General features: G+C 34.1%; 2 protein-coding genes and 1 long non-coding RNA gene across 5 annotated transcripts; 2 read left to right on the top strand and 1 right to left on the bottom strand.

The window, feature by feature from the left end:
• Positions 1-1,720: 1,720 nt before the first annotated feature.
• LOC142637963 (uncharacterized) lies at positions 1,721-5,618 on the top strand. The gene is made up of 7 exons (XM_075811950.1): positions 1,721-2,267; positions 2,781-2,921; positions 3,017-3,130; positions 3,213-3,386; positions 4,078-4,193; positions 4,900-4,984; positions 5,268-5,618. The coding sequence occupies exons 1-7, from the start codon at positions 1,833-1,835 to the stop codon at positions 5,271-5,273; spliced, it is 1,071 nt and encodes a 356-aa protein (XP_075668065.1). The 5' UTR covers positions 1,721-1,832; the 3' UTR covers positions 5,274-5,618.
• Positions 5,619-9,210: 3,592 nt separating this feature from the next.
• LOC142640989 (uncharacterized) lies at positions 9,211-10,405 on the top strand. Its single transcript, XR_012845285.1, has 2 exons — positions 9,211-9,523; positions 10,125-10,405. It is a non-coding gene; the product is annotated as an uncharacterized LOC142640989 (long non-coding RNA).
• An 8,053-nt stretch (positions 10,406-18,458) lies between these two features.
• Positions 18,459-26,105, bottom strand: LOC142638863 (putative protein phosphatase 2C 52). 3 transcript variants are annotated; one of them, XM_075812924.1, is made up of 6 exons: positions 25,842-26,105; positions 23,469-23,971; positions 23,039-23,386; positions 22,844-22,961; positions 22,526-22,749; positions 18,459-19,151 (listed from the first exon to the last, which is right to left on the bottom strand). In XM_075812924.1, the coding sequence occupies exons 2-6, from the start codon at positions 23,715-23,717 to the stop codon at positions 18,672-18,674; spliced, it is 1,419 nt and encodes a 472-aa protein (XP_075669039.1). In that variant the 5' UTR covers positions 23,718-23,971; positions 25,842-26,105; the 3' UTR covers positions 18,459-18,671. The 3 variants fall into 3 exon arrangements, with proteins under 3 accessions (XP_075669039.1, XP_075669041.1, XP_075669040.1); XM_075812926.1 differs by lacking the exon at positions 25,842-26,105 and adding an exon at positions 24,560-25,003; XM_075812925.1 differs by lacking the exon at positions 25,842-26,105 and adding an exon at positions 24,555-25,003.
• Positions 26,106-26,456: the final 351 nt, after the last annotated feature.

Below are 26,456 nucleotides of genomic sequence, written 5' to 3' on the forward strand. Positions count from 1 at the left end.
CACAAGAGGTCAAGAATGGGTGGCAAAATGCACAGGCAAGCCTCCAGTCCACGACAAACGCATGAGCAGCAGACAAGTCTTGGACATATACGGAATGTGGAGCACGCACAAGCTCAGGCACCACCAACCTGTACTCAGCCAATATAGTGGATCATGGGTCAAAGGTAAGAGAGGGTATGGTTTGGCGATGGGAAGAAGGGAAGGCCTATTCTGGGGTTCCTGCTCAAACTCTTTTAGGGGAAATGTCCTGCTGGGATGGCATACTACCCAAAAGAGGGAGGATGAGTTGAAACCACTAGGTGCATGCTATGAGGGATAGTGAGACAGAAAATACCCATATTGTGGAGGATAAGAATGCCATAGTGGGCAAGCAAACAAAGTAGAACTCTTTGTCTGGTAATAAGGTATGGCACGGCCAACGCAGACAAGTGGTGGTAGTCGAGCAGCTGACAAGCCAGTAAGTGGTCTGGAAGTACACCCACACCTAGACAAAAGTTGTTAAAGGGCAAAATAGAAAAAAAAAGTCACGGCATGCAGTATATAAAAGGCTCTCGCCGTGCATAGGATCATCATGGAAATGCAGTAGCAACCACTGGGGGAGAATCATAGCACCGCCATCACCATAATACTACACGAGTAAGCACTAAGAAAGAAAGAAAAGAGCAAAAAAGAATCAAAATGACAAGACGGAGTAAAAAAAGAAAAAGAGAGTCAAGAAGAGAAATAGAGAGTGTAGAGTAGCAGACATGCACCAATAGGCTAATCCCTTCTCTTCCTCTAAAAGCCTATCCTCTATTGAAGATGAATGATTTTCTTGGGTATAAGTCATTCAGGTCCGTTCCTTCAAAGTGAGTAATTTCTGACAACAAGATTGTCTTGTGAGGTTATTCACGTTAAGGAAGTGGTTACCTTCTTAGTCTTAATCCCGTAATACCACTAAGCATGGCAGACTAATATTTTGATATTATTGTTTATCATAATCATTTCCTTTCTTGTCTTTATAATTTTTGTCTTTGTAATTTCACCCATAGCGTATTTCTTATTACTATATCTTTTTTTTTTTTTGGATTCCCTATTTATTTCATCTAATGGGAAACATATTACCTTTATTATTGTCATACTGTGCTTGTCTGCCATAACCCCTATATAATAGTTTCGCCTACCATGGGCATGTGACCCAAGTTTCAGCAAAGAGGGACATAATTTGTGTACAAGCGACTCAAGGTGGGTTGCAATTGGACCAGTCTCAACTCTCCTATTTAAAACATTCGAGTCTCAGAACGGCAGGAAGCAATCCAGCCCAAAATCACAGAAAGGCCCATCACAATTATTTTGTTAGGAATTTATTTTTGTTAATAGAAAAGTAAACGCTTTGTCTCATACCTTAGCTTGTTGGGCAATATTTTGTAATCGGGATGTGCCTATTAACATCTCTTCCCTCCTTAATTTGGTCTTCCAGCAAGAAGTTAGAGATGAGATTGGGCACCTTTCCTATTCTCTTATACTCCACAATATATATATATATATATATATATATATATATATATATGTTCAATAAAAAATAAAATGTTGTACACCTAGTCACCGACCCAAATAGCAACCTCAAGAGTCATGACGAGTACCACTCCTTTAGCGGCCTTGCTGGTGCTTGGTGATCTACATAACTTGTCCCAAAAAGAAAGAACTCCCCACTTGACCCATTACCCTGGCCTACTAAATGGTGCATTGTACACAATCCCTACGCGAAATAAGAAGAATATTCAAAATTGATTTGAAATTCTCATTTTTCTTTTTATTTTCTTTCTTTCTAAACTTACCATTTGGCACTTGCCATGGCAACTCTTCACAGCACCATCACCACCCATAAACTCTCTCCACACGCAAAATCCATCGCAGAATCCAAGAAAACCAACTTCTCTCCAACTGTCTTCTCCACCCAACTCTTCGCCAACAAGTCCAAGTCCAACCCACCAAATAATTTGAGCTTCTCAACCCAGAAAAGAAGGAACTGGGCCGTTGGGTCAGTCACAGAGGACAGAGAGGTGGTTCCAGTGAAGAATAAACTTGGTGAGGACCAAGAAAGCCGCTTGTTGCTTAATGGGTCTGACGAATTTCAGCCTCTTTCTCCATCTGAGGGAAGAGAAGAAGAACAGGGTGATGATGATTTCGATAGGTTGGTTAGTAAAGCTGTCAATGCTACTATTGTGCTTGGATTTGGGACCTTTGCTGTCACCAAGTTGCTCACCATTGACCTCGATTACTGGCATGTGAGTGGTCTTGTATTAATGGCTTTGTTTATGTTTTCTTGCTTTGTTAGAGATGGGTTTTGTGAGACCTGGCTTTTTTTATTGTTCATTGCATATATATGGGTTTCTCTCTTTGGTTGGCAAGACAGCCTTCAATCGTCAATTTTGTGTTTCTTTTACGTGACAATGTGCTATTGTGACATTATTTTTTGCTTAATTATGTTCTATGGGATGAGAAAGTGGAGAATTGTTTATGTATAACAAATTTCTATTGAATAGATATGAATTTTATATAAAAATTGGATTGACCTTTGACAGACAAATACAATCAAAAAAAATTGATGAGTTATTGTTGGAAGATGTGTTTTTTCATGGAAATTTGTTTTTGTGAGTAGAAATTTTGTCAAAAGAATGAAGAAATGGACAACAATTTAGTTGCTTGCTGTTTTTCGTTAATAAGAACAAAATTGCCCCTGCGGTGATCATATTTTTCCTGGCATGACTAACATGTGCCTTTTTGTTTTGGTTTATCAGGGATGGACCCTTTATGAGATACTGAGGTATGCACCTGAACACAATTGGATTGCCTATGAACAAGCTCTCAAAGCAAACCCTGTTTTATCCAAAATGGCAATAAGTGGGATTGTGTACTCTGTAGGAGATTGGATTGCCCAAGTAAGTATGTGTTTGAAGGAAATTATTTTAAATGAATTTTCTCAGTCAGTGCTAGTTTTTGTTGATCCTTGAGTTTTTTCCCACTGAAATTGCAGTGTTATGAAGGAAAGCCGCTTTTTGAGTTTGACCGGACACGCATGTTTAGATCAGGCTTAGTTGGGTTTACTCTCCATGGATCCCTTTCTCATTATTACTACCAATTTTGTGAGGTGATAATTGTGGTTCATATTTGGCCGGTTGGTTTATTTGTGTATTTCTGCAGATGGCCTGAATTGTTTGCTTTTGTTTCAGGCTCTTTTTCCTTTCCAAGATTGGTGGGTGGTCCCTGCTAAAGTTGCCTTTGACCAAACAGTGTGGGCGGCAATTTGGAACAGCATCTATTTTGTGTTTTTGGGGTTCCTACGTTTTGAATCCCCTACCAATATATATAATGAACTAAAGATGACATTTTCGCCCATGCTGACTGTAAGGAACCATTCCTGTTGTTCTCTACACTTGGTTTACATATCTTTATATTGCGCCTGATCACCATTTGTTCCAATGGTTGTAATCTAGCTTGTGAAATCATACATTTGTCATATGTAGAACACTTTTGAATCTGCAGGACTGAAATTTTCCTCAACTTTAGGACTTATATATCACATGCAAATGTCACTTTTTAGTTTTTATCCTTTATGCATTGGTAAATTTCTCCTCACTTTTGCTGGCACAACATTAGCTTACCAGAAATATAAAAAGGGCAAGGAAAAAATTTTATTAGTTCTAATTGGAGCTTTCAACCTTGTAAATGCTCAACATGGTCTACTTATTTTTTAAATTTTGAAACTTGATTATATGCATACTGAGCTTCTGTAACAACTGAGTGTGGTCTAGACTGCAGCAACTGATATTTACCACCTTTAAAAGTACTTGGAAAGCTCAACATGACTTCAAAAATCTTGAGAGTTCTAAGAACAATAATTTATCAGAAGTTTAAGCACAATAACACAAGAAGTTTATTAACTGATATCTGCTTATGGTTATTATGATTTTGGTGTTATGGTTGCAACTTGCTTCATTTGAGTTCCATCCAACATAGTTCTGTTTGATTTTAACTAGTCAGATATCCAATTTATGAGTGAGGGGAACATCATTTATTGTTAGATTTGGTTTGCAGGCAGGGTGGAAGCTTTGGCCATTTGCCCATTTGATAACCTATGGTGTTATCCCTGTTGAACAAAGGCTTCTTTGGGTGGACTGTGTGGAGCTCATCTGGGTTACCATACTCTCAACGTAAGTATCTAAAATACATCTATTACATCTTGTCGAGTATTTATGTGAGAACTTATGCCAACGCATGCCAAGCTGTTAATAGTTAATCGGTTCAGATTTTAGGCCATTTGGAGTGACATTAACTGCATTATTACATAGTCGGTCATTTGAAGTTGACTTTTTATTTTCTAGTTTATTCATAACAGAAGTCTTTGTGCTTATCTTATCTCTTCTGCCACATCATATGACTATCATCAGTGGTAATGTCAACTTTATGGTTTCCATTATTGTTGAAAAAACATTTGTATCTCATACATATCATGCAGAATGAAAACCAAGATCACCTCTAGTTTTGCACAAGTTACAATTTTACATAAATATTGAAATCAATATTTAAAACTCACAGCGGTCAATTTAATGTATTCTAAATACATCAACATATCAATCAAAAGGCTCTACTTCCGTGATTAAGACTAATCATCTTGGTTGATATGTTATAGTTTTATCAAAAGAAATGTGTTTCATCATGGACTACGAGCTAAAGTTTTCGGCAATTGGTTTCCATTCTGAGACCCACATCTTATATAGGTCATCCGATATGTCAATGAATGCATGTAACAAATGAACTTCATTATTTCTGAATCTTAAATCACTTGGTAGGCATGGTAAGATCTAAAAGTGTTTGGGAAAACTTCTAACACTTGAATTATTTTTATTTACTTTGTAGTTATTCAAATGAAAAATCAGAATCACGAATATCTGAGGCATCATCAGAAGCAAATCCTACTTCTTCATCAAGCAGTCCTCCTAAGGTACAACGAATCACTGGTATCTTTGGAAGACACATGGGGGAGAACCCATTGATAATTGTAGCTTATTACCATTGCCATGTAGGATGTTTTATATGCATGGAAATATCTGAACAACTTTTCCTCTTGGAATCTTTGAGCATCTCAACCCTCTAGGTAGCCCAAATTTCACTTTGCTAACCACCCCCCTTCAAAAGAGAGAGAGAGTAAAAATCTTTTTAAATATTTTGCATGTTCTATCCTAATATGCTAATATGCGTCTGTATTATTTGTGGTTTGTTGCCAGGAGTAAATGAATAGGGTACACATGGCAAACTGAGAACAGGGTTCAATAGAGGTATACTGAGAACAGCGTTCAATAGAAGTCACAATGAGTGATCAACCATACCGTACTTCTTCCTTCTTGAAGCCTATCATAATCAATGGGAAACTGCAAATTTATGGACTCTCATAATCTGTAACCTGCCTCTACAGCTGCTGCATACCCCTTTTAGTCATCATACATCAATATTGTCTTTGTTTATATATATATAGGTTGGGCTCAAATTACACCTGGTGAAACACCACCCATTAACTTGTTATTGAATTCATATTTTGAAAATCTCACCATTGGATTACATGTTTTATATGTTTTTAATATGCATGCCAGATTTTATACCAATTAGATGTTATTTACTATTCAATCTATAAACTCATTTTTTATGCAATATTGTAAACTAGAAAAACGTGAATTTAAACAATTGATTGACGACATGGTTATTGATCTTTGATTACTTTGAAACTTTGCAAACATGGGGAATATACAAAGATAATGTACTTCACTAGTTGATTTGTCAAAACTTTCATCTAATTAAAAAATATTGAGTGGTGTGACATTGCTTAGAGTTACACTCAATCATATATATATATATATATATATATATATATATATATATATATATATATATATATATTTGGGTTGGGGGGTGGGGGGATTGGTGTCGGTGAAGATTGTGACAAAACTCTTGTATTAAATAAATAAAAACAACATGGTATATGAAGTGCAGAGTTTTAAGGATGTATACTAGATTCAATCTCCAAATAAGACACCTATTCAAGGAGTAGTTTGGCAATACATAATGAAGGTCAATAGATCACTAGTTATCAATACTTTTATTTGCAAAGCTATTGATCCTATCCGCTTTTTATATTTTTTTGATGAATAGCTAATGATACCATCATGCTAATTCCAGTGTGTAAGTGGTATCGTCTTGGCTGTATCTTCTTTGCAGTAAAGTTGGAGCTTTTATACCATAGCTAGAAGAAGGTGCAAGAAAGAAATTGCAAACAATTCCCTCTGTTAACTGTTAAGGAGGATTGATATTTTGGCACCCCCATCACCTCAGTTTCGAGTCATATCTGATCAAAAAAAGGTTCACCAATCTCCACCCAAAGTCTTAGATTTGTGGCATATGTAATCACCTTAATGGTAGCAACTAGCTAGGAAAACCTATGTTACGCACCGGTACACCATCTCTGATAGAATGAGATAGTTTAACTTTTATAATCGCAGTTTCAAATAGTCCAAAGAATTTCCTCTACTTATTTTGGTAATTGGATCAACCACACCTGGAGGTGTGAGGCCTAATAAGAAGCTCAGAGTCCAATTTTCCCACTAATCTTGATTGCACGATAGTTGATCTCATTACCAACTTTTACTATGACCTAGCAATAAGTCTAGAGACACAACATAATTCACAATAAATTTTAAAACCATTTGAGGTGGCAAATGTTTGATGGGAGATGATAAAATAGTGTTAGTAGTGGGCCCATATAAGAATCGATAATATCATGTAAATTCAGTAATTGTGAAATTTGTCATGAATGTTGTGCTTGTAACATTACTCACAACTAGTGTCTTATATCATGAGTATCATTGCCCTTTGGGCTTACCAACCAACACTTCATTTTCTCCTCGTTATACCTTTGACAAATGACAATGCCTAAGTTGTTGGAAGCCAAATTAGCTGGTTAAGTATTCTCTTGTGCATTGTAATCGACATAGACATAACACGTCATAAAATGACCACTTAACGGCCTAGTGTCCTGTGTAATGCAAATGAGCATTAGACAAAACCCTCATCCTCATACTAAAACAAATTGATATTCAAATAATTCCATAAAAGAATAAAAGAACAAGCGTATACATGTTAGTCATGAAACACGTATAACTAAATTTGCAATTAGATTAGCTTAAATTAGTTGAAAGCTTATTTGTTAAAAATTGGTAAAAGTATAGGAGTACTTAAAATTTTGAGGCTTTTGAAAGTGATAAATAAGAAACTAAGACTTCAAAAAATAAAATAAAATAAAATAAAATAAAATAAATCAATGTTTGTAGCTTATCCAACACTGAAAATATTTATATATGAGAATTTCAGAGAAAGTTGATGAATAATTTCATTAGTATTTTTATCTATAATTTAGAAAATCTAATATACCTTTAATATACAAATATACATTGAAAATGAGTTAAAAAAAATTAAATTTTAAATTTTATAATAGAAGTTTAATGAAAACATATCAAATTAAAAAATATTGTTATTTTTATGTACAAAACTTAGGTACAGTACTTAGGTGATGTTCATTAGGTTTTCATCTTAAAATTTAGTCATGTGTCTGTGCTTAACTAAAAATACACTTTCATCCTATGAGAAAAAAGCCACATGACTAAATTTTAAAATGAGAACTTAAGGAACAGCATCTAAGGTATTGTACCTAAGTTTTGTCCTATTCTTATTGTATTAACTAAAATCTGATGGGCCGAAAGAGTACTTAGGCTAGATTTAATATCCACATAAATTAATTTGTAGAAGTGAGTTTCTAGATCAATAGTTGAACTTAAAACAATAAATTTTCACAAATGATTGATAATGAACAACAATACGGGACAAATTCTAATGATGAATAAAGTTTTGATTTATTTCTTCTTCATTGGAATTACCAAGGAGCATATACACTTGGACAAATGCAAGATTGGATGCTCTCACAATTCTCATTATACATGGGGGATCTCTTCCTATTTATAGTTTCTATGCTTCGATACTAGCCCTCCACCTAGATGGTGGGTGATTCTTCTTTAGGATACCTGTCTCGTCCTTCTCCTCTTCTTCTTTTGAGGCTGTGTTGAGCAAGTAACAGGCTGTAATGGCACTGTTTAGGTATTATTCAGTCATTAATACAGCATGTCTAGTTGCTACAATGCATTTAATGTAGAGATGATGATATCTTCACTAGGAAGTTTCCTCTAAGACTTATCCAGGTCTATTACTGTTACTTTCTTCGGACTCATACGTTCAGCTTGGCCCATGAACCTTGTAGCTTCCTCAGCTTGTCCATCTCCTACCTCCTTCCTTGGACTAGTTACTTCCTTGGACGGTCTTTTTCCTAGGTTTATGTGGGCTTGGATAACTCGTTCAGACCTCTAGTTGGGCCCAATTATAGTTCATCTAAAAGAGTCCCTTTGGTCTTCACACTTATTATTCAATTTTTTTATGTGGGTTTGGATAGATTAAGAAGTCTAAGTCCTTTTTTTTCAAATTTAATATTAGGTACTCGACTAATTTTGTCAAATAGCATAATTTTAAGAAATAAAAATTTAGGAGAAACGCATTCGCCAAACTTATTTAGGCATATAGCACATTTTTGAAACTCATGTTTGTCAAAGAAAAGTTCAAAGTAAAACTCGAGTTCCAAATATTATGATACTTGAACTCAAGTTCCAAATATTATCACACTGGTACTCGATTTCCAAGTGAAATTTAAAAGCCCATTTGGTATATGTGTTTAAAAATATATTTTCAATTTTTAAACAACATTACACGTATTTCTACACACTTTTTTATCCACACGTATTTCTAAAAAATATAAACAACGTTACTAAAATAACATTATTAAAAGTTTTTCAAACTCGAGTTTTAAGCATTATGAGCTCGCATCGCAATTTTATAAAGTAAAATACTTGGAACTTCAAACAAGTATTATATAACTAAATAACTCTAGCTGTATGTGATTCTCCTTGATTTTTTTTAAAAATTATGCTATTGGGGAAAAAAAAAAAAAAGTCTAAGGTACTATTTGTGTTGGTTTTAATTGTTTTCTTTTAATTTTAATGACGCAATATTACCAGTAATTTAAATAAAATAAAATAAAAATAAAAAAAATAAAATAAAAAAAAGGGTTGGATCTGTAAAATAGGTTTGATTGCCTAGAAAGTACAAACCCCGCAACAATAGATCCTTGATCCATTTTGCAATTCCAATGGCGAAACTGGAGCAGCTGGACGAACCCGACTGCAAGAAGGTCACCGCCACCAACACAAATACTCTCAACAACAACAACAACAACAACAACAAGTACAAGAAAAGGAATCATGGGTCAACCAAATTCTTTGTCTTCATCGATTACCTTTTCCTCTCCATATTCGTTGGCTTCCTCTGCTTCATTCTTTTCAAGATTCTTGGGCTTTGATTTCTTATCAATACCCACATTTCCTTTTACAAGGTCCACCTTAAATTCCTTCTCTTTTATTCTTTTTTGCTCACTTTTGTATAATATGAGTTGGGACTTGTGAACAATTTTTTTGTTATGTATCTATTCTCATTTTGGTCATTGAATTGATAAGCATTATGATCTGAAATATTGCACTTTTTATATTTTGTCTAAAAAATAAATCTCTTTTATGGGTGCAACCTCATAAATTATCAGCCTTTTTTGACAACAAATTGGTCAGAAACGTAAAGAGAACAAACAATTGTGACTGTTCATAACGTGATAGTTGTTTCCTGAAAAGTTTTCCTATATTCGTTTTTATCTATTTATGAAGTTCTGCTTAATACAAGTAATTTTCTTTGTGTAAAAGCTCAAATGTTGGATTCTTTTGAGCCCTTGTTGCTTGCTTTCATGTACTTGAAAATTGCAAATATGGATCAATGGGATGGAACGTTTTTTACAGGAAAATTCTAAGAACAGAATGTTTTAAGATTAGAATGTAATAATTGACTCACATTCCATGGAATCTATAATTACTTTCTATTAATAATATGCTGCTGCGTTTCACTTGTTACTTTTACTAACCCAGGTAGAATATACACTTATTTTGCAGGGAATTTGTATGACATTAAAATATCACTGCAATGTTAGATTCAGTTCCAAGCTTGAAAGCACTTGCTGCTGTTGGCTTGGTCAGATTCAGATCATGCAATTTTAGATTTATAAGTGTCTTTCTTGAGGTTGAGAAATGCTGTGCCCTTTGGATCAAAGAAATTTTGATATGATTTTTCTTCTATTACCTTTCCTGTTGCCCTTTCTTAATGTACTTTATGATGGTTAGAAACTTCTATGAAACTAAGGAATGATATTATCTGAGACCTAGTTTTGCTATTAGCTTATGTTCATTGTATGTATTTGATCTCCACAAACCTCTTATCATATGCACGTCTCAGCACTGCACATCCAGTAAAAATTTCCTTATACAGTACACAGATCTAGAATTATCTTAATTAGTTTCTTCATGATTTTCTGTATTTGATAATGAGATTTCTTTTCTTTGTTTGCATCAAGAAGATAAATTTTGAGCTGAAAGCCATCTAAGATCTTTTGGACTAACTGCTCAGAATTGACCCCAGATAAATCAACTAAACAAGGTGATCTTGTTGCATCTAGCACAATATTAATGAATTGATAGCTTGAATTTAGTTGGTTGGTTTATGATGGAGATGGTTTTGCTATGAGGTATTAAAAAGTTAATTAGCCTTCTATCTGATCAGTGGATGGCTTGTTTAACTTTCCGGGGAAAAAAAATGAAGGATAGCTTTTGTAGGAAGAAAGAACATAGATGTCATAGCAACCATTACTTGTTTTCATTAGATCTCTCTCTCTCTCTCTCCCTTTTCACATATTTTGTGAATGAGATGATTTTATTATCTGTGTTGTGGTTGAAATGACTTTAAGGAAGGTAACCACTCAATTAAAGTGGTTCTTATCATACAATTACGAAAATTTGACTATTGGGAATTTGCTACGTTCAAATAATGTGTCATTAGAATGTCTTTCATCAAATAATGTGTAAACCGCATCCTAATGAATGCTATTATGCTACTCATGTGATACTTGCGTAGAGCTACCAAAAAATGGATGTCCTATTTCTTTCAATGCGGTATTGTGTATACTCATTTTAATGAACTGTGAGTACGAAATGGTTTTGAACTTTAATAAATCTCTTTCATGTGTAATGGCAATGGCATGTGCAGATGCAAAAGCAACATTGATTTCGGAAGAATGCATTGGTGCATGCAAACACCGCATTGCTAACATTAACAAAATAGACCTCTCTTATTTTTTTTAACAAATACCATGCAACCCAAGCATGCCTACTGGATTACAAATGATTTAGAATTACAAATCTAACTGCATAGATAAGGAAACACAAGGGACATACATCATTACAATGGCAGACTCCAACACGTACATATTTATTTATCTTAGGGGGCACAATAGACTCGAATACATGCTTCTAGTACGCTTAGTTTCTGGAAGTTTAACAACCAAGTATACTTATGGATGGATTGGTGCTGGACTGCCACCACCAAGGCCAGGATTTGGGACCTCAACCCCTGGGTTCGGACTGACACCACCTGGAATATGGTTTCCACTGTTGGCAATGGGTGCAATATTGTATGGATCAAAAGGAAAATGTTTATAAAATGGTGGCAATGTCACCCGCCCAATGCCAGGAATGAGCACAGTGCCTCCTGAAATCAACCACTCGGGCTGTATCATTTCAATATTCTTGGAGTTTGAGACAAGACGTCCAGCAATAGCTTGACCAGCTATTGCAAGCAAGATATTGACTATGAAAAGCTGAGCAAGGAGAACCGAACTGGTTTTCTTAGCCATTATGGAGAAACTATTTGAGAATGATGACAGAAGGTGGTTAAGTGAGGCAGAAGGTGTATAGAATTGCTCTATAAATAGTTCAGGTTTCAACGAAGTTGGGTGAGCTTTTGACGGCTAGTTAAGAGATGGTTTACTCCGTGAAGGCCATGGATGGTGCAATACAAATGCATGTGAGAAGAAACAATAATTATCTCATCTATCTGGCATATGCATCCTTTTACCGTATATAGGTCCTACAATTGTGGGGGATGATTTACGTATTATGAGAGAAATGCTACATATATCATATACATGAGATACCTTCTCGAACATGAGGCTTATTTATTCACTTCTGACAATTGAATTTGATTTTGGTTAGAGACTTTACCTTCTTTAGCTAACATGGAAAGGGACAGGCGCCTCACGGATGGGCTCTCTTCCTGTGTGCTTTTCAGTTTAACACGGTTCAAGTGTTTTGGGCCTTTACTTTACTACTTACTACAATTATCTTTACTCTTAACCAACAGCTCTAGCGGCTACTAATGGACTCTGTACATTGCTTATTTATGTGCCTCCATCTTCTGTTGTACTCGAAGAATGGTTTTCAGTTCTGCATCAGCTTCACTCTCCCATCTGACCACATTAGCAGCTTAGAGATAGGTTCCCAGCATCTGATGGATCACTCTTTCATTAATTATAGAGCTAACCAGCACAATGCCAATGATATGGTTTAGGTAAACAGTATCTTCATATGTTTTAATTATGGTAATGATAATCCACTAGTTCAACAATAAAGATGGAACCAAGAGTGGCCAACATTCTCTATTGGGAGTTTATGATCAGTTTCTACAACTAATGTATCATTACACGTATAAATTTATAATAAACCTAAATTATGCAAGTTTTAAAAGTGTATTTGCTATCTTAAAATAAATTGTCATCAAAGTAATCTAAAGAGAAAGTCACAAAGAATTGTTACGAAGGAATCAAGGAAACTAAAAGGAATTTGGTTAGGATATAATTTCACAGATAGACTAGCAAATAGCAATCCCGGAAAGACAAAAGTGAAAGTCTAAGTATACAAAGAATTTGACAACAAATTTCACACAGGCTGAGATGACCGTTCATAATTGGTATGTCATAAAATGATGATGATAAAATGTTCTAGATACCACAGTCCATAATTGGTGTGTCATAAAGTGATAAAGTGATGATAGGTTGTTTTAAATTTGTGAAAAAAAAATTGTGAAATTTATTGCATCTCTAACGTTACTCTTTATAAATAAAAAGAAGATCACCGACAACAACAATTAGTCAACCACATCTCATGATTTACGCCCCGGAAATTATAAACCGTTACTTGCCATACGATTCAAGAAAATGGTTCACCATCAGTAACCACCTAAACAAGAGTGGAAAGTTGAAGAACAAGGTACGTAGAAAAATAAATATTGATTTGACTTTTTCGAAAAAAAAAAGCATCACTTCTAACTAAAACTTCAGAGAGTCCGTGAGAACTTCCACACCGGTGTTCTAGATTCACTCATTTTTGTAGGATATATATTGACGATCGTGAATAAACTTCAGCCGAAAATTATTCATCTAAAAAAACACTTCAGATGAAAATTTGCGTACAAAACTAACAATAAGATGTTTTTTAATATCATTCTAGTTAGTGGTTGCACCCACTGATTTTGGAACTTTTATACTTTTGAAAGAGTAGATCTTATTGCAAAAAAGTTTTACCAAGCCCTCTTCCAAAGGGTGCCTCTCAATTTGAAGAAGAAGAAGAAGAAAAAATTGTGAAACAGTGAATGTAAGTAAAAATAATAAATAAAATTTTTTAAACCCTAATTTTTTTTAAATGTATCTTTTTATGATTAGATTGTTTAAATTGATTATGTTGGGGCATTTATTATTAATTTTTATTTTATAGGAAGACTGAAATTTGATTAATTCAAAGGAAAAAAAATGTACATCATTTGAACTTATTCTAAGAAATAAAGGTTCTCCTCAATCCAACTAATTCAAGTAGCATAATACTGTGAGCATGTTTTTTGCTAACAAGTGGGCTGGTTGGTTTCCATTCTTCGCCTATGTGATACTTCAAACCCTATGAAGCTCGTGTGATAGGGAAGTAATGCCATAAACAACTTGAGCTATTGACAAAGGGAGTGAAATTTTCGTGCGAGTGCATTAGAAACCACAAGAGAGTCACCCTCAAGGATTATTTCTCGGATTACAATGTCCTGAGCAAATAACAAACCAGCCTCAAAAGCTTTTGTTTCGACCTCCAAAGGTCCTAATGGTTGCCAAAGTTTCTTGCTAAGAGCAGCTACCCCCTGCCTTGTTTATTGCAGATTATGATTTATGACACTAATTTTAGCCTCATGTTGAATAATGAATAATGAATTTATTATTTAGTTTTTGAATAATGAATTTCTTAATTTATCATTATATTGAGTTTTTTTTGATAATTTAATACTTAGGGGGAGGGGGTTTTGAACCATGTATATTTCTGTTAGAAACACCGGAAGAGCTAGTTAAGTTATAAGGCTTTTGGCATTATCATATTAAGTCAAGTATTAAAAAGTTATTAGAGTTTAAGCTAAAACTTATTAGTGTTTAAGCCCTTGAAAATACTCGAATAAATTCTGTGGATGTAGTTGGTTTCGTTGATTTGAGTATTTTTAGGAGCTTAGTCACTAATAAAACCAGCCATAACTTATTACTTATTAGGGTTTAAGCCCCTTAAAAATACTCTAATGAAATTCATTGATGTAGTTGGTTGCAAACATAGATTGTCAGTGTGTGTGTAATGATTTGGAAGTTTTATGTAATTTTACCTGCCAAAAAATAATAATAATAATAATTGAGGGACCAATTATTAGAATTCTTTGAAAGAGTTTTAAAATGTGAAGAGAATAAAAAATACTCATTTTTTTAAGATGTAATCCCCATGCTCAAAACAAAATGAAAGGTGGTCTTATGCCTGATTCAAAATGATTGGCTTAACAAGGAAGAAAAATACAAACTAAAAGAGAAAAGGAGGAAGAAGAAAAAATTGTGAAGTGATAAAGGTAAGTAAAAAATTTAGTTAAATCTTATATTTTTAAATTAGATTGTACTAGTGTACTTCTTTGATTGTTAGATTGTTTGAATTAATAGTATTAGGGCTTTTTATTATTTCATTTTTTGAATTTCTTATTCTTATATAATTTTTTTGGTTTAAGTCGAAAAGTAAGTTAAAATCTTAATTAGTTAGTACATGATTCATTTTAAGTTTTTTATTTAAAAAATATATATGTATTTATATTCTTAGAAAGTGTCAAAATTAAACTAAAAGTTTTTATTTAGATTCAATTCAAAGTAAGAAAATTAATTATGGAGGGTAGTTAGACTATTACATTATAAGCAAGGGGTTTGTGTGATGTCTAAGAACTTCAAGGTCAAATCTAGCATTTTTTTCCTTTTTCTTTTTTTAATGGTTAGGAATACTTTGATATATATATATATATATATATATATATATATATATATATATATATATATATATATATATATATATGTATATATATTGTAATCCCGGCAGTTCTAACCCAATACTCCGGCTTCTCTAAGTACTTTTGACTTGGGAAGGTATCAACTCGCCCAACTAGGTGATGGTGAATCTAGCATTTTTAATTGATTCACAAAGAGGCTCTATTTAGAATTAGATTCAAAGATACATAATACAATACTTTTTTTTATATAATAAAAAACCAAATAAACAAAAATATATATGTGTTTGGTCTTTTTTTTTTTTTTTTTTTGGAGAAGAAACGTTCGGTCTATTTTGTTCTTTAAAATTAAAAAAGTTATTGTTAGGTGTTCTTAAAAATTAGAGTATACCAAGTATATTATTTTTATTTTTGTGTTTAACGGAGTACTAAAGTAGTCTCAAATATAATGTGGCTTTGGGGCTCGAAATTTGGGCTAGTTTAGCAGCCAATGAATGCCATATGTTACCTAGATTATCCAAGGTCAAAGTCACTTAATAAAAGGATCAAGTATAAGTACTTGTGGGGTGTGGGGGGCAAGAGCCGAGATTCAAATTTTTAGGAGCAAGTTTCACACACATATACACTTAGATTAGGTTAAAGTAAAATTTATCTTGTATAAAAAATAATAATAAAAGGACGAAAAAAAATGTTTGCTTTGAAGCTCTATTAGCCATGTAAGTAAAAATTATAACGGGAAGGGAACGTAAGGATTAAATTAGCACAATTTTATAAAAAAATAAATTTTTTAAAAAAAAGGTTGAAGACTAAAAAGAAATTTCAAAGATTAAAATATAACCTAAACTAAATTTGAAGGACCAAATATATATATTTCTCATTTGAGAGTGAGAGAACAAAAATAATAATAAAGAGGAGGGTATAGGACTCATATTATACTGTATATTTTTATTTTACAAAAACTTATACTTTTGGTCTCTAAAATATGATTAAAGATTAATTTTGGTATTCTAAATTGAGCAAGACTTAGGTACAGTACTTAGATGTTGCTCTTTAGGTTATCTTCTTAATATTCTATCATATAGATTTTTTTTCATAAAATAGAAGTATATTTATTAGTTAAGTAGTCACGTGGCTGAATCTTAAGAGAGGAACTTAAGGAACAGCACTTAAAATACTGCACCTAAGTTTTGTCCTTCCAAATTTAAAAAGTTTGATTTTGATCCATTTTGGCTGGCATGGGTGGTGTGTTGAGTAGAGTGTTGATGTAGCTAACCTCTAACTTTTGGCTCCTTAAATATTAGGTAAGTTTGATTTTTGTCTCATAAATATTTAAAAACTAATAATTTACTCTTTCCGTAAATTCTCACTTACATTAATATGACTTTTTTATTTCTTCTTTTTCCTTCTCTCATTTTTTTTTTTCAACTTCAACTTTCTCTTCCCGTTCTTCTTTATTTCTCCATCCACCAAACAACGTACCTCACAACCATGGGAAAGTAAGAATCAACAAAAATCATTATAATTGTAAATTATCAAATAAATTGCTTCCAACTACGACTCTTCCGTAACAATTACAAAAATGTTTCTCATGCATCAAATATATACATTTTTCACAATTATAAAACTTATACACTGTGAGAAAAATGGTGCATATACCTGATGCATAAAATAATTATTGCTACCACACAACCCGCTCCATCCATGCCTCTTCCATGCCACAATGGCATGCCTTTAATTTATAGATTCAAGGATTTTCTAATTAAATACACAATAAAACCTCTCTCATGCAGCTTGTCTACGTTAATAATGCCCCTTCCATAAAAAATAAAAATTTAAAAAAAAAAAAAAAAAAAAGAAGAAGAAGAAAGGGGTGGAGGGTTATGTTTCATCATATTATTATTATAAATCATCATGCAATCAATATTCTTAAACTCATCCCACATGATCTGAATGCGAATACCATGACTTAGGGTCTCTTGTATCATCCTTACCTTTCTTGAAAGCATAACCCAAAATGACAATCATCTTATTTGAAACCATGTTAAATAGAGAGTGATGTGAGATAGAAAAGAATTGACACAAGAACTAAATTATTACATTTTAAGTATTTGAATGATGGAATTCAAATTTTTTTTTTTTTTTTTTTTAATTTGAGGGACAAATCAAATTTACATCATATTTTAGAGAACAAAAATATAATCAATTATCCTAATATTTAATTATTGCCACATAAATTAAAATTACTGTATCAACATGCAATTAGTTACATCAGCCAAAATAAAATAAATGACAAAAAATTGATGGAGATACTAAATTGTCACATTTTTTATATTTTAGAAATGAAAATCCAACTTAACCATGCTTTAAGACCAGAAATTTAATTTACCCTTATTTTATTTACTTAGCTTAATTATTTACTTTCGACGTCTCTTAGAAACATCTGGGTTGGAAGCTCAATGAACTTAAAGTACATACCCTAAACCCGAAAATCTCAAGTTCCATCTCTCATATTTTGGATTTATTAGATTCCAAAGTGTTCACAAACAAGAAGTAGAATAATCTGGTTAAATGTTAAGACACTACTTCCTTAGTATATAATACTTCCTACCATTGTACAGAAAATTTACTCATTAATGAATTGTGCAGCCTAGAAACTACCACGTCTCCATGCCTTGTTTCAAGTTGCAATCACGAGTATCCATCTACCATTATCATCTTGACCAACCCAAGGACATCTCGTTGAACACATTGTTTGAAAATGATACTCAATACTGTTTTAGGATTAAGAAACATCCATTCCAATTCCTATGTTTCACTAATCTCTCAATCACATATCACCTGGTGACAATTATACCCTTAAAAGAGGAGACTATTCCAGGCAGCAAAAGCTGTCTTTCAAGTAACAAAACAGGCATTTCAGGATCTTCCACATCACAACATATAAACCTAACTAGGGTGTCATTAAGTACAATTTAGCCTTAAGACCTGAACCCATAGTAGTGTCACACAAAACTTAGCATATGCAAATATCCTTACGCAATGAGATATTATCACTACAGAAATTGGAACCATGCTGATATCATTCCTTGATGAAAGTGATTTCGACTGAATTTCTGTGCAATACAAAAGAACAAAACATTGATTGTGGCTTTAAATGTACATACACAAACCTTGGACAAAATGTCACCAAAGAAGAAAGGTTTTCTTCTTGTATTTGTAAGGTGCCAAGACCAAGGTAATACAAGAAAACTAGTTCCATTCCATTTCTATAGAAATCACAAAATTTCAGGGTTCGGCCTCTCCTCAGAAAATCTGGGAAGTTGAACAAGCGAGTTCACCCGTGTGACACCTTCCAAACCTAACCAATTCTGATCTTCAGCTGCTATGGTTTCCTCATTCCCTTCAACCTCAACAGGTAATCGTCCGTAAGCATCATTTTCTTCTGATGACCTGACTGTAAAGTTCCTTTGCAAAGATGGTTCAGACTTCTGGCCATCATCTGATTCAATAGCATTACCAGAATGATTGCTCTGAAGGGTTGCAGAAGAGAAGTTTTGTTCATCATAATCAGATTCTGCATCCATTTTCCCATCCAGAAACAAACAAACCACTGCACAGTCATCCATCTTTGAAGTTGGGTATTTGAGTTTCCATTCACGAGCAGCCGAGTCCACCAGGATCCTTGCAGCTGACGATCGGGTTGGAGCTGTGGATACTATCTCAACCACCTCTTCATTGCTCAAGACATCCCAAACCTGTAATGAAACCAAATTAGAACCATTCAAAAGAAAAAGAACATAAAATGATTTCAGGCAACTCGAGGACACCTAACGCTCAGAGATGAAAAACTAGAAAAGGTTATCAGAAAGTCATGTAAGTCTTTTTCAATTCTCCAAATCCCATAAAATAATTTTGAAGATTGTTAGAATTATGGTTAAGTGATTAAACTCGCATTTTCTAATAGCTTAAGCTTTTGAGACAATCGGTAATTTAACATGGTATTAAAACAGGAGATCCTCAGTTCGATCACTATCTTCACTCTACCTACCATTTAAAATGTTAAATTCCCACTTGTTGGACCCTCACCTATTAAGGGTAAGTTTAGGCCCACAAGTGAGGGAAAGTATTAGAATTATGGTTAAGTGATTAAACTCACAATTTCCTAATAACTTAAGCTTTTGGGACAATCGGTAATTTAACAAAAATCATTTTTATTGTTCCAGTTAAGTTTTTGCTTTGTAATTATGTTGAGACTTCAATCTATCCTAGTTTCTACACTCTCTTTATTGGGATCCATCTATAAGGATAAATTCTAACCTCTATGATATGGCATGCACAAAATTGTCTAGTCAATAGAAGAATTGGGCAAAAACAATATTAGATTGTACCCAGTGCACAACACTCCTACTTTTGTGAGATCTAGTAGAGGTAATTGATAGGAAGCCTAACCCAGAGAAAGCTGATTCCAAGGGGGATGATAAATTTAGCAGATTATAAAATTGGGAGTGAAAAATATTTGATGAATTAACTCTCCCAAGACAACAAATCTAGGATAACACAAATAAATGGGAAAAGGCCAATTCCCTTGGAATTAGAGTAATCTAGCATACAAGACTCAACAATTTCTTTGCTTTTATAGCAAATCTAGACATTCATATTAATGAACCAAGAACGAAGGGTTCCGTGTATGACAAACTACAATTACAGGGAAAAAATAATCATTTGTAGATAGGAGGACCATCAAAGCACTTACCAATAAGCACATGAAAGGCCCCATTCCAGACCATCACTCATCCGACCATTCCCTCATCCTACCCATTAGCTCTTAACAACTTAGTAAGTTGTATTGGAATGGGGAAGAATGGTAAAATAAGAATTTAAGTTTACATGACATTGTACTGTAGTTAACCAGCTTGACCACTGATAACTAAGTAAATACTAACTGAAATGTGGTCTTACAAATTTCTTTAACCATAATATCCTTGAATATAACTATTTTATGAGGTTGATTCCCAATATCTTGTATTATTTCAAAACATCAACAGCATTCATCATACCAATTTAGCGTAGATGTCACCTGACTGTATTGGCAAAGAGAGCAACTATTACTGCTATTTAATAAGAGGTAAATCTCATGGACATAAACCTCAAAGAGTTCTTCTGCATTCTGCATAACTGACTTCATAATCTGAGGTCCTAGATTAAAATTACAGTGTAAACATTGTTGTACCCGTCAGTATATATTTATTGCAAAAATGCAAACTATATAAGTTCTCTGCTTTTATGAATTACTACATCTTTTTTTTTCTTTTTCTTTTTTTGGCTGAATACTACGTCTATGTAGCAATATATTTAATTTTTCATGTTAATATAAACTATGGCTTGTTTTCAAAAAAAACTATGGCTTAAACTGTGTGTTGTCTTCATAGAAATTTTTTTTCTTTTTTTTTTTTTTCTTTGGAAATCCATAGGATGAAAATTGCATTAGATAAAAAGGGGGGGAAAATCTATAACTATACATACACTTCTACAAGCCAAGGATTCTAATTATGCATATCCTAACATCATTATGCAGAATGGTTCTTATTCTCCACAATGCCTATAATTATGAGAATAAATATGTACTCACTTTCCTCTTTCTCCTTTTTCTTGGTTGGCTAAAAATAACATACAACCTAGAAGAAACTACTCCCCTATACCAGGCAGTTGTAACAGGTATATGCTTCCAATATACCAAACTCCCAGATTATGATGATCAAGAAGACATTCATACAAGGCAAGAACTATTGTTTATAAGGTAGTTTTACTTTGGCCCTGTAGGTCTACTTCCAAGCAACTAATCAAGTTTCAAATCTAATTAGAAATAGTATTCAGAGTCAACTAATTATGGGGATCATATCACTTATACTTGTTCAATAAGATTTCTGACCATTGGTTCCTTTTATTTTAGTAATGTTTGCTTTCACAATTTTGGGAATCATTTATATTGTTTCCACAAACCTCATACAAGAGGCAGAGCATTACCTAAAGATTAATAAATTATTTTCCTTTTTGAGCATTATTTCTAAAAAAAAGCGATTCCACTTCTACTTCACTACATACATGTATGTGCGTGTGTTCTCAAGATGCAATTTGACCCTAACTTGATTATGTATGAGCATGTGTGCAAGCTCACAAGTGTGCACGAGTGCACTAACATGCATCCACATATGTACTGATGCATGTGCCTCTATTTATATAAATCTGGCCCAGTTCAATCCTCACCCAAACAAGAAACCATGTGATTCTACAACATGAAAACAAAGCATGAAACAGGAACTAGCTCCATTGCTCCAATCTTAACCCAACCACTTTGAACCCATCAATACAATAATCCCAAAAGGCCATGATGTTTGACTATCTAAAATGGAAACCTTACAGACATTCTGCCTCTTTTCAACTCATAGCTAGTAATGAATCTGTGGCCATTTAAATGTTAACATGACATGTATCAGATCACTATCAACTGACATAACAGACAATACTTGTTAAGTGAAATTCCATGCATTTGCCAAACACATGAGCCATAAATCACTTGTTTTGAGTAGCAATGATGTACAGAAATCATCATACTTTGAACATAAAGAAGTTTTATAAAGCCATAAAACAGATCAAATGCAGCAAAGATCAAACTACTTATTAACTCAGTGTTAGTCAAGCAAAAAATTATTGCACTAAGAAAAAGGGGGAGAATCAGAGACGTCTGGGCAACCTGGCACACCACAACTGTCTAAAACTTTTTCCTGTTGGTTCATTAGCCCAGCATAATCCATCCAACTTTTTATGTTTGGTGGTGATATCTATTACTTGAATATTGGATTCTGGAAGCCATTTTAGCCTCTGCCCCTCCCACCCACCCCCAAAAAATAAATCTCAATCACCAGATTATTGCAAATTGTGGGATATGATCCACAGGCAGCACCACCTAGTTTATGGTGAGCAACCGGCATAACTTAAGAGTGGCAAATTAGTTTATTCTTGCCCATGAATTTTACAAAGTGGAGGGGAATTGAATTCAGATATTGAAATTGGAAGAAAATAAAATAAAAAGGAAAGAACAAATGCAAGCATCAGAGAATGAAACATTTACCCCATCAGAGGCAAGAACGATGAACTGATCTCTGTCCGTAAGTAGCCGGTGAGAGAATTCAGGTATAGAGATCACCCCATACTCCTTCAAACAGAAATCCCCAAATGCTCGAGCCATTGCTAATCCAGGTGCATCATCAAATGGCAACCATACCCTAGGCACTTCAGGCTCATCTTGCAAAGCAAAGACCCTACCCTTACAACGTTTAATCCTTTCAGCCTCCCCTATATGAATTTACATCACATCAACAGAATTAGGCACGCGTGATAAGCATATATGATCAAGAAAATAGAAATATAAGTATATCATAATACATACTTGGCAAATCAGGCTTTAAATCAACAGTCAACTGGATTGCCATCATGGAATCATTACTGTCCCTAGACCCCATAATTGCTCGAGAATCCCCAATATACCCCATAAAAAGGCTTGATCCCTATAAACAGAAGCAAATGAGAAGAGGCAAAACAATTGGAGTATAATAATCAGTATGGGCAATGTTTTCTGGTATACCTGTTTCACTATGGTGACAGCAGTGCTACCGCTACAGAAGCAGTCCAAATTTGGATGAGACCTCAGCTCTTTGTCCATGGCCTTGTATGACTTTAAGAAAGCTTCTCTCCATATAGAATTTAATTTATCCTCCGCTGAACAATCCTTCTCTGAATCTCCACCATCCGATCTCTTCAGATTCCCTTTGAAGCAGGTTGTATTTGACCCATTTGACCTTGACTGATAAGAATGCAAGAATGATAATAGCTTTATCGGCAGGACATCCCTCACTTTGCGTGCAACAAGATGGCCATGTGGACCATGGCCATCAAAGATACCACAAAATATAGCATCTTCTGACATGAAATCCTGCAGAAAATTCAAACCAAGACTAAGAAACCAGCAACCAAATATAATTAGATATCGTTCCAACCTAAAGAACAGAACTTACTTCCCAGACAACCATGGCATCCTGGTTTATACCCTTGCGACCCTGCTGTGTGAATATGCAAGAAGTACGGCTCTTTCCATTCATAAAAATCCTGTTCGGTATGGATGGTAGATGCTGCAAGCTAACAACATGGTCTGAGAATGTTCTCCTCGTTCTCTTTTGCCCGCAAAAACAAGAGGGAGAGACTGTCTCTCCATTGCTCCCGCTACTACAAGTACTCCGACTACTAGTTGATACACAACTCCCCATTTACTCAGCTCCAGAAAGAAAACATTACATCAGATGAAAATAAGGGACAAGTTTCCTCCTTAGCCAGACCAGATCTCACATGATATTTTGAGATAATAGAATAGTCAACCAAAGATAAAGACCATTCAAATACCAAAGATTCTCCCACATCAAAACACAAGCCACTTTAAACCTCTGTATAGAAATCTGGCCTCATTTTATCTTGGTCAAATGCTTAGCCTGTTGGAAGTTACGAGAATCGACATTGAAACCAACTGAACAAAACAGGAAAATATTAGTTTATTGAATAATTTAATCTATAATTTCACAGAACCCATCAATGGCTGGAAGAGGTAGAAAAATCAACTAATCAAAAATATAGTATTGTTAAATCTGCCATGTGAAGAAGGATAGAATATGTTTTAAGACCGTCCAGATCATTTGTCTTCCATTAGGAGAGACAGATCAAGTGGTGATATTTTATTGTAATTTAATCCACAAACTACGTATTGAAGGTATTAAAGCCATTGAAAATAGGACATTAAGAACACGCTAAGGCCAAAAAAAAAAGGCACTATCAAACAATGTCTTGCCTTTTCATACAAATCCATATTCATCAAAAAATATATAAGTAACGAATTAAGACCAGTGGAATCTCCACTGACAAGGCAAAAATGCACATTCAAGAGGCAACTAGAGTCTCCTCATAGTGCCGTTCGAGGAACAATTCTCTCTCTCTTTCCAAAACACCAAACACATAAACACACAAACAAAGAAGCATACACCATTTGTATTTCACAGAAATACACAAGAAAAAAACTAGAATAAGAATATCCACGTAATTCTCAAAAGTCTTACCTTACCTTTCCTGCTCAACACATCACCAAAAAATAGATCAACACAAAGGGGCAAGACCAGACATTTTCGCACCCCATGACAAAATTTCACAATATGTCCTTGTTTAAACCTCTAAATCTCCGTTCGGCAGCTTAGAAAATGTAGGAAAAGATTATTGACTACCTACTTTTGATTGGTTCTTAATGTAGATGTTTCAAAAAACAACCCAGCCCAGTTCAAAATTGTTTAAATTTTATTGAACTTAAGAATCTACTAACAGAAAAAAAGTCATAATTAAAGTTTTGATTTTTTTTTCTTTTCCTTTTTCCATGCTTTTTTTTTTCTCGGCTACCAAACGGAGCAGAAGACTGGTCAGTGGACTCTTTTTTAACACAGGCAGAGAGAGAGAGAGAGAGAGAGAGAGAGAGAGAGAGGGCAAAAGGAAAAAATGTACAAAATTTTGAAATCCCACTTGGGAGAGAACCGAAAAGAGATAAAAGTAAAGCTAGAAAAGCAGAAAAGGACGAAAGAAAAACATGATTTTGTCAACACAGTACCAATGAACAAAACCCAAAAAGGAGCATAAAGAGATTAAAGTAATAAGTCTTATGCAATTATACTATTATAAGAAGAAGAAAAAAAATAGACAAACAGTGTTCCGTTTGGTAACTCAGAAGATGTAGAAGAAAACCCAGAAACAGAACGAAAGAGATCGAGCAATTACAGCTGATTTTCCTAAGAGACAAAACCAGATAAAACAGGGTAACCAAAAATGACTACTTTCCTGTTTGTTTAGAAAAATGTAGAGGTTTACAAAAGAAATTAACAGTTCAAGAACTTAAATTTTCTTACAATCAGTCTAAGCGCAGCCTAAAGTTTCAGTTTTGGTGAACTACAGCCGCAAAAAACATGAAATCCAAAAGCATTTCTGATTTTCTGTTTAGTTTCCTCTGTTTTTTCTCAACCAACAAACAGAGCCTAAAACCCAAAACTAAAACACAATAGGTGTTACATGTACAAGCAGTGATGCAAATGGTTCATTACTCAATGCCACTTAACCAGCTTTACTTGGGGGCTAAATTAGTAACCGTAAGCAACAAATTAAGTAATTACTAACTGAAACAAACACATACCAACAAAGAAAAATAGAATAAACCCGGTTAAGAAACTATGAAAAGAAGAGTGGAATGGCAAGAATGAAGCATAAAAAAAGAATTGAAAGAAAAGGTGGGTTTTGCAAGGGAAAGATCAACCAAAGAGAATGAGTGAACAGAAAAGTGTGAGTTTGGGATTATTAGCAGAGACTACCTTTTGCTGTTTTGGCAAAGATGAGGCTTTGGGATCAGAATATTGGAAGCAGAGAGAAGAAAAAGAAAGAGAGAAAGTTGGTTTTGGTTATAAATATATCAGGTTGAGAAGGTAGTGGTGCATTAATTGCAAAAGCAGAGCATAAAGTAATGTTAGAGAGAGAGAGAGAGTTTGGCCGTAGCCGTGCACTCCCGGGAGAGAAATGATGATATATTTGGATCAATTTCATGACGCCAAAGGGAAACACACCTTAACTCCCCACACTCTCCTCCTACAAGGCGCGTCTATCACTTTTGTTTTTTTAATTTTCTACCAAACATCAAGTACATGTTTAAAGAATATGATTTTACAGGGTAAACTGACCGGAGTAAAATGATTTGGCACCACATGTGAGTCATTCGTTCCCTATGCTATGTGATTTTGTTGAAGAGGTCAATGTTTTCACATGGGCATTTGTGGTCATTCGGGCATTGACTAGAGCTATTATGGTCATGTGTTTGAGGCAGAAATCCGATCATTTCATTTATCAAAAAAAAAAAAAAAAAGAGAAAAATCATTTGTGTTTGGTTGGGAGGTGTCATTTCATTTATCAAAAAAAAAAAAAAAAAGAGAAAA

The sequence above is a fragment of the Castanea sativa genome, chromosome 6, assembly GCF_040712315.1.
Source record: "Castanea sativa cultivar Marrone di Chiusa Pesio chromosome 6, ASM4071231v1".
In the NCBI taxonomy this organism is placed as follows: domain Eukaryota; kingdom Viridiplantae; phylum Streptophyta; class Magnoliopsida; order Fagales; family Fagaceae; genus Castanea; species Castanea sativa.

Coding starts and splice junctions, on each gene's coding strand:
- LOC142637963 (XM_075811950.1), top strand. CDS start 1,833: ATGGCAACTCTTCACAGCACCATCACCACCCATAAACTCTCTCCACAC. Junction 2,922..3,016: donor TAGGAGATTGGATTGCCCAA/GTAAGTATGTGT, acceptor CTGAAATTGCAG/TGTTATGAAGGAAAGCCGCT. Junction 4,194..4,899: donor TGGGTTACCATACTCTCAAC/GTAAGTATCTAA, acceptor TTTACTTTGTAG/TTATTCAAATGAAAAATCAG.
- LOC142638863 (XM_075812924.1), bottom strand. CDS start 23,717: ATGGGGAGTTGTGTATCAACTAGTAGTCGGAGTACTTGTAGTAGCGGG. Junction 23,387..23,468: donor ATGCCATGGTTGTCTGGGAA/GTAAGTTCTGTT, acceptor AATTTTCTGCAG/GATTTCATGTCAGAAGATGC. Junction 19,152..22,525: donor TCGTTCTTGCCTCTGATGGG/GTAAATGTTTCA, acceptor GTTTCATTACAG/GTTTGGGATGTCTTGAGCAA.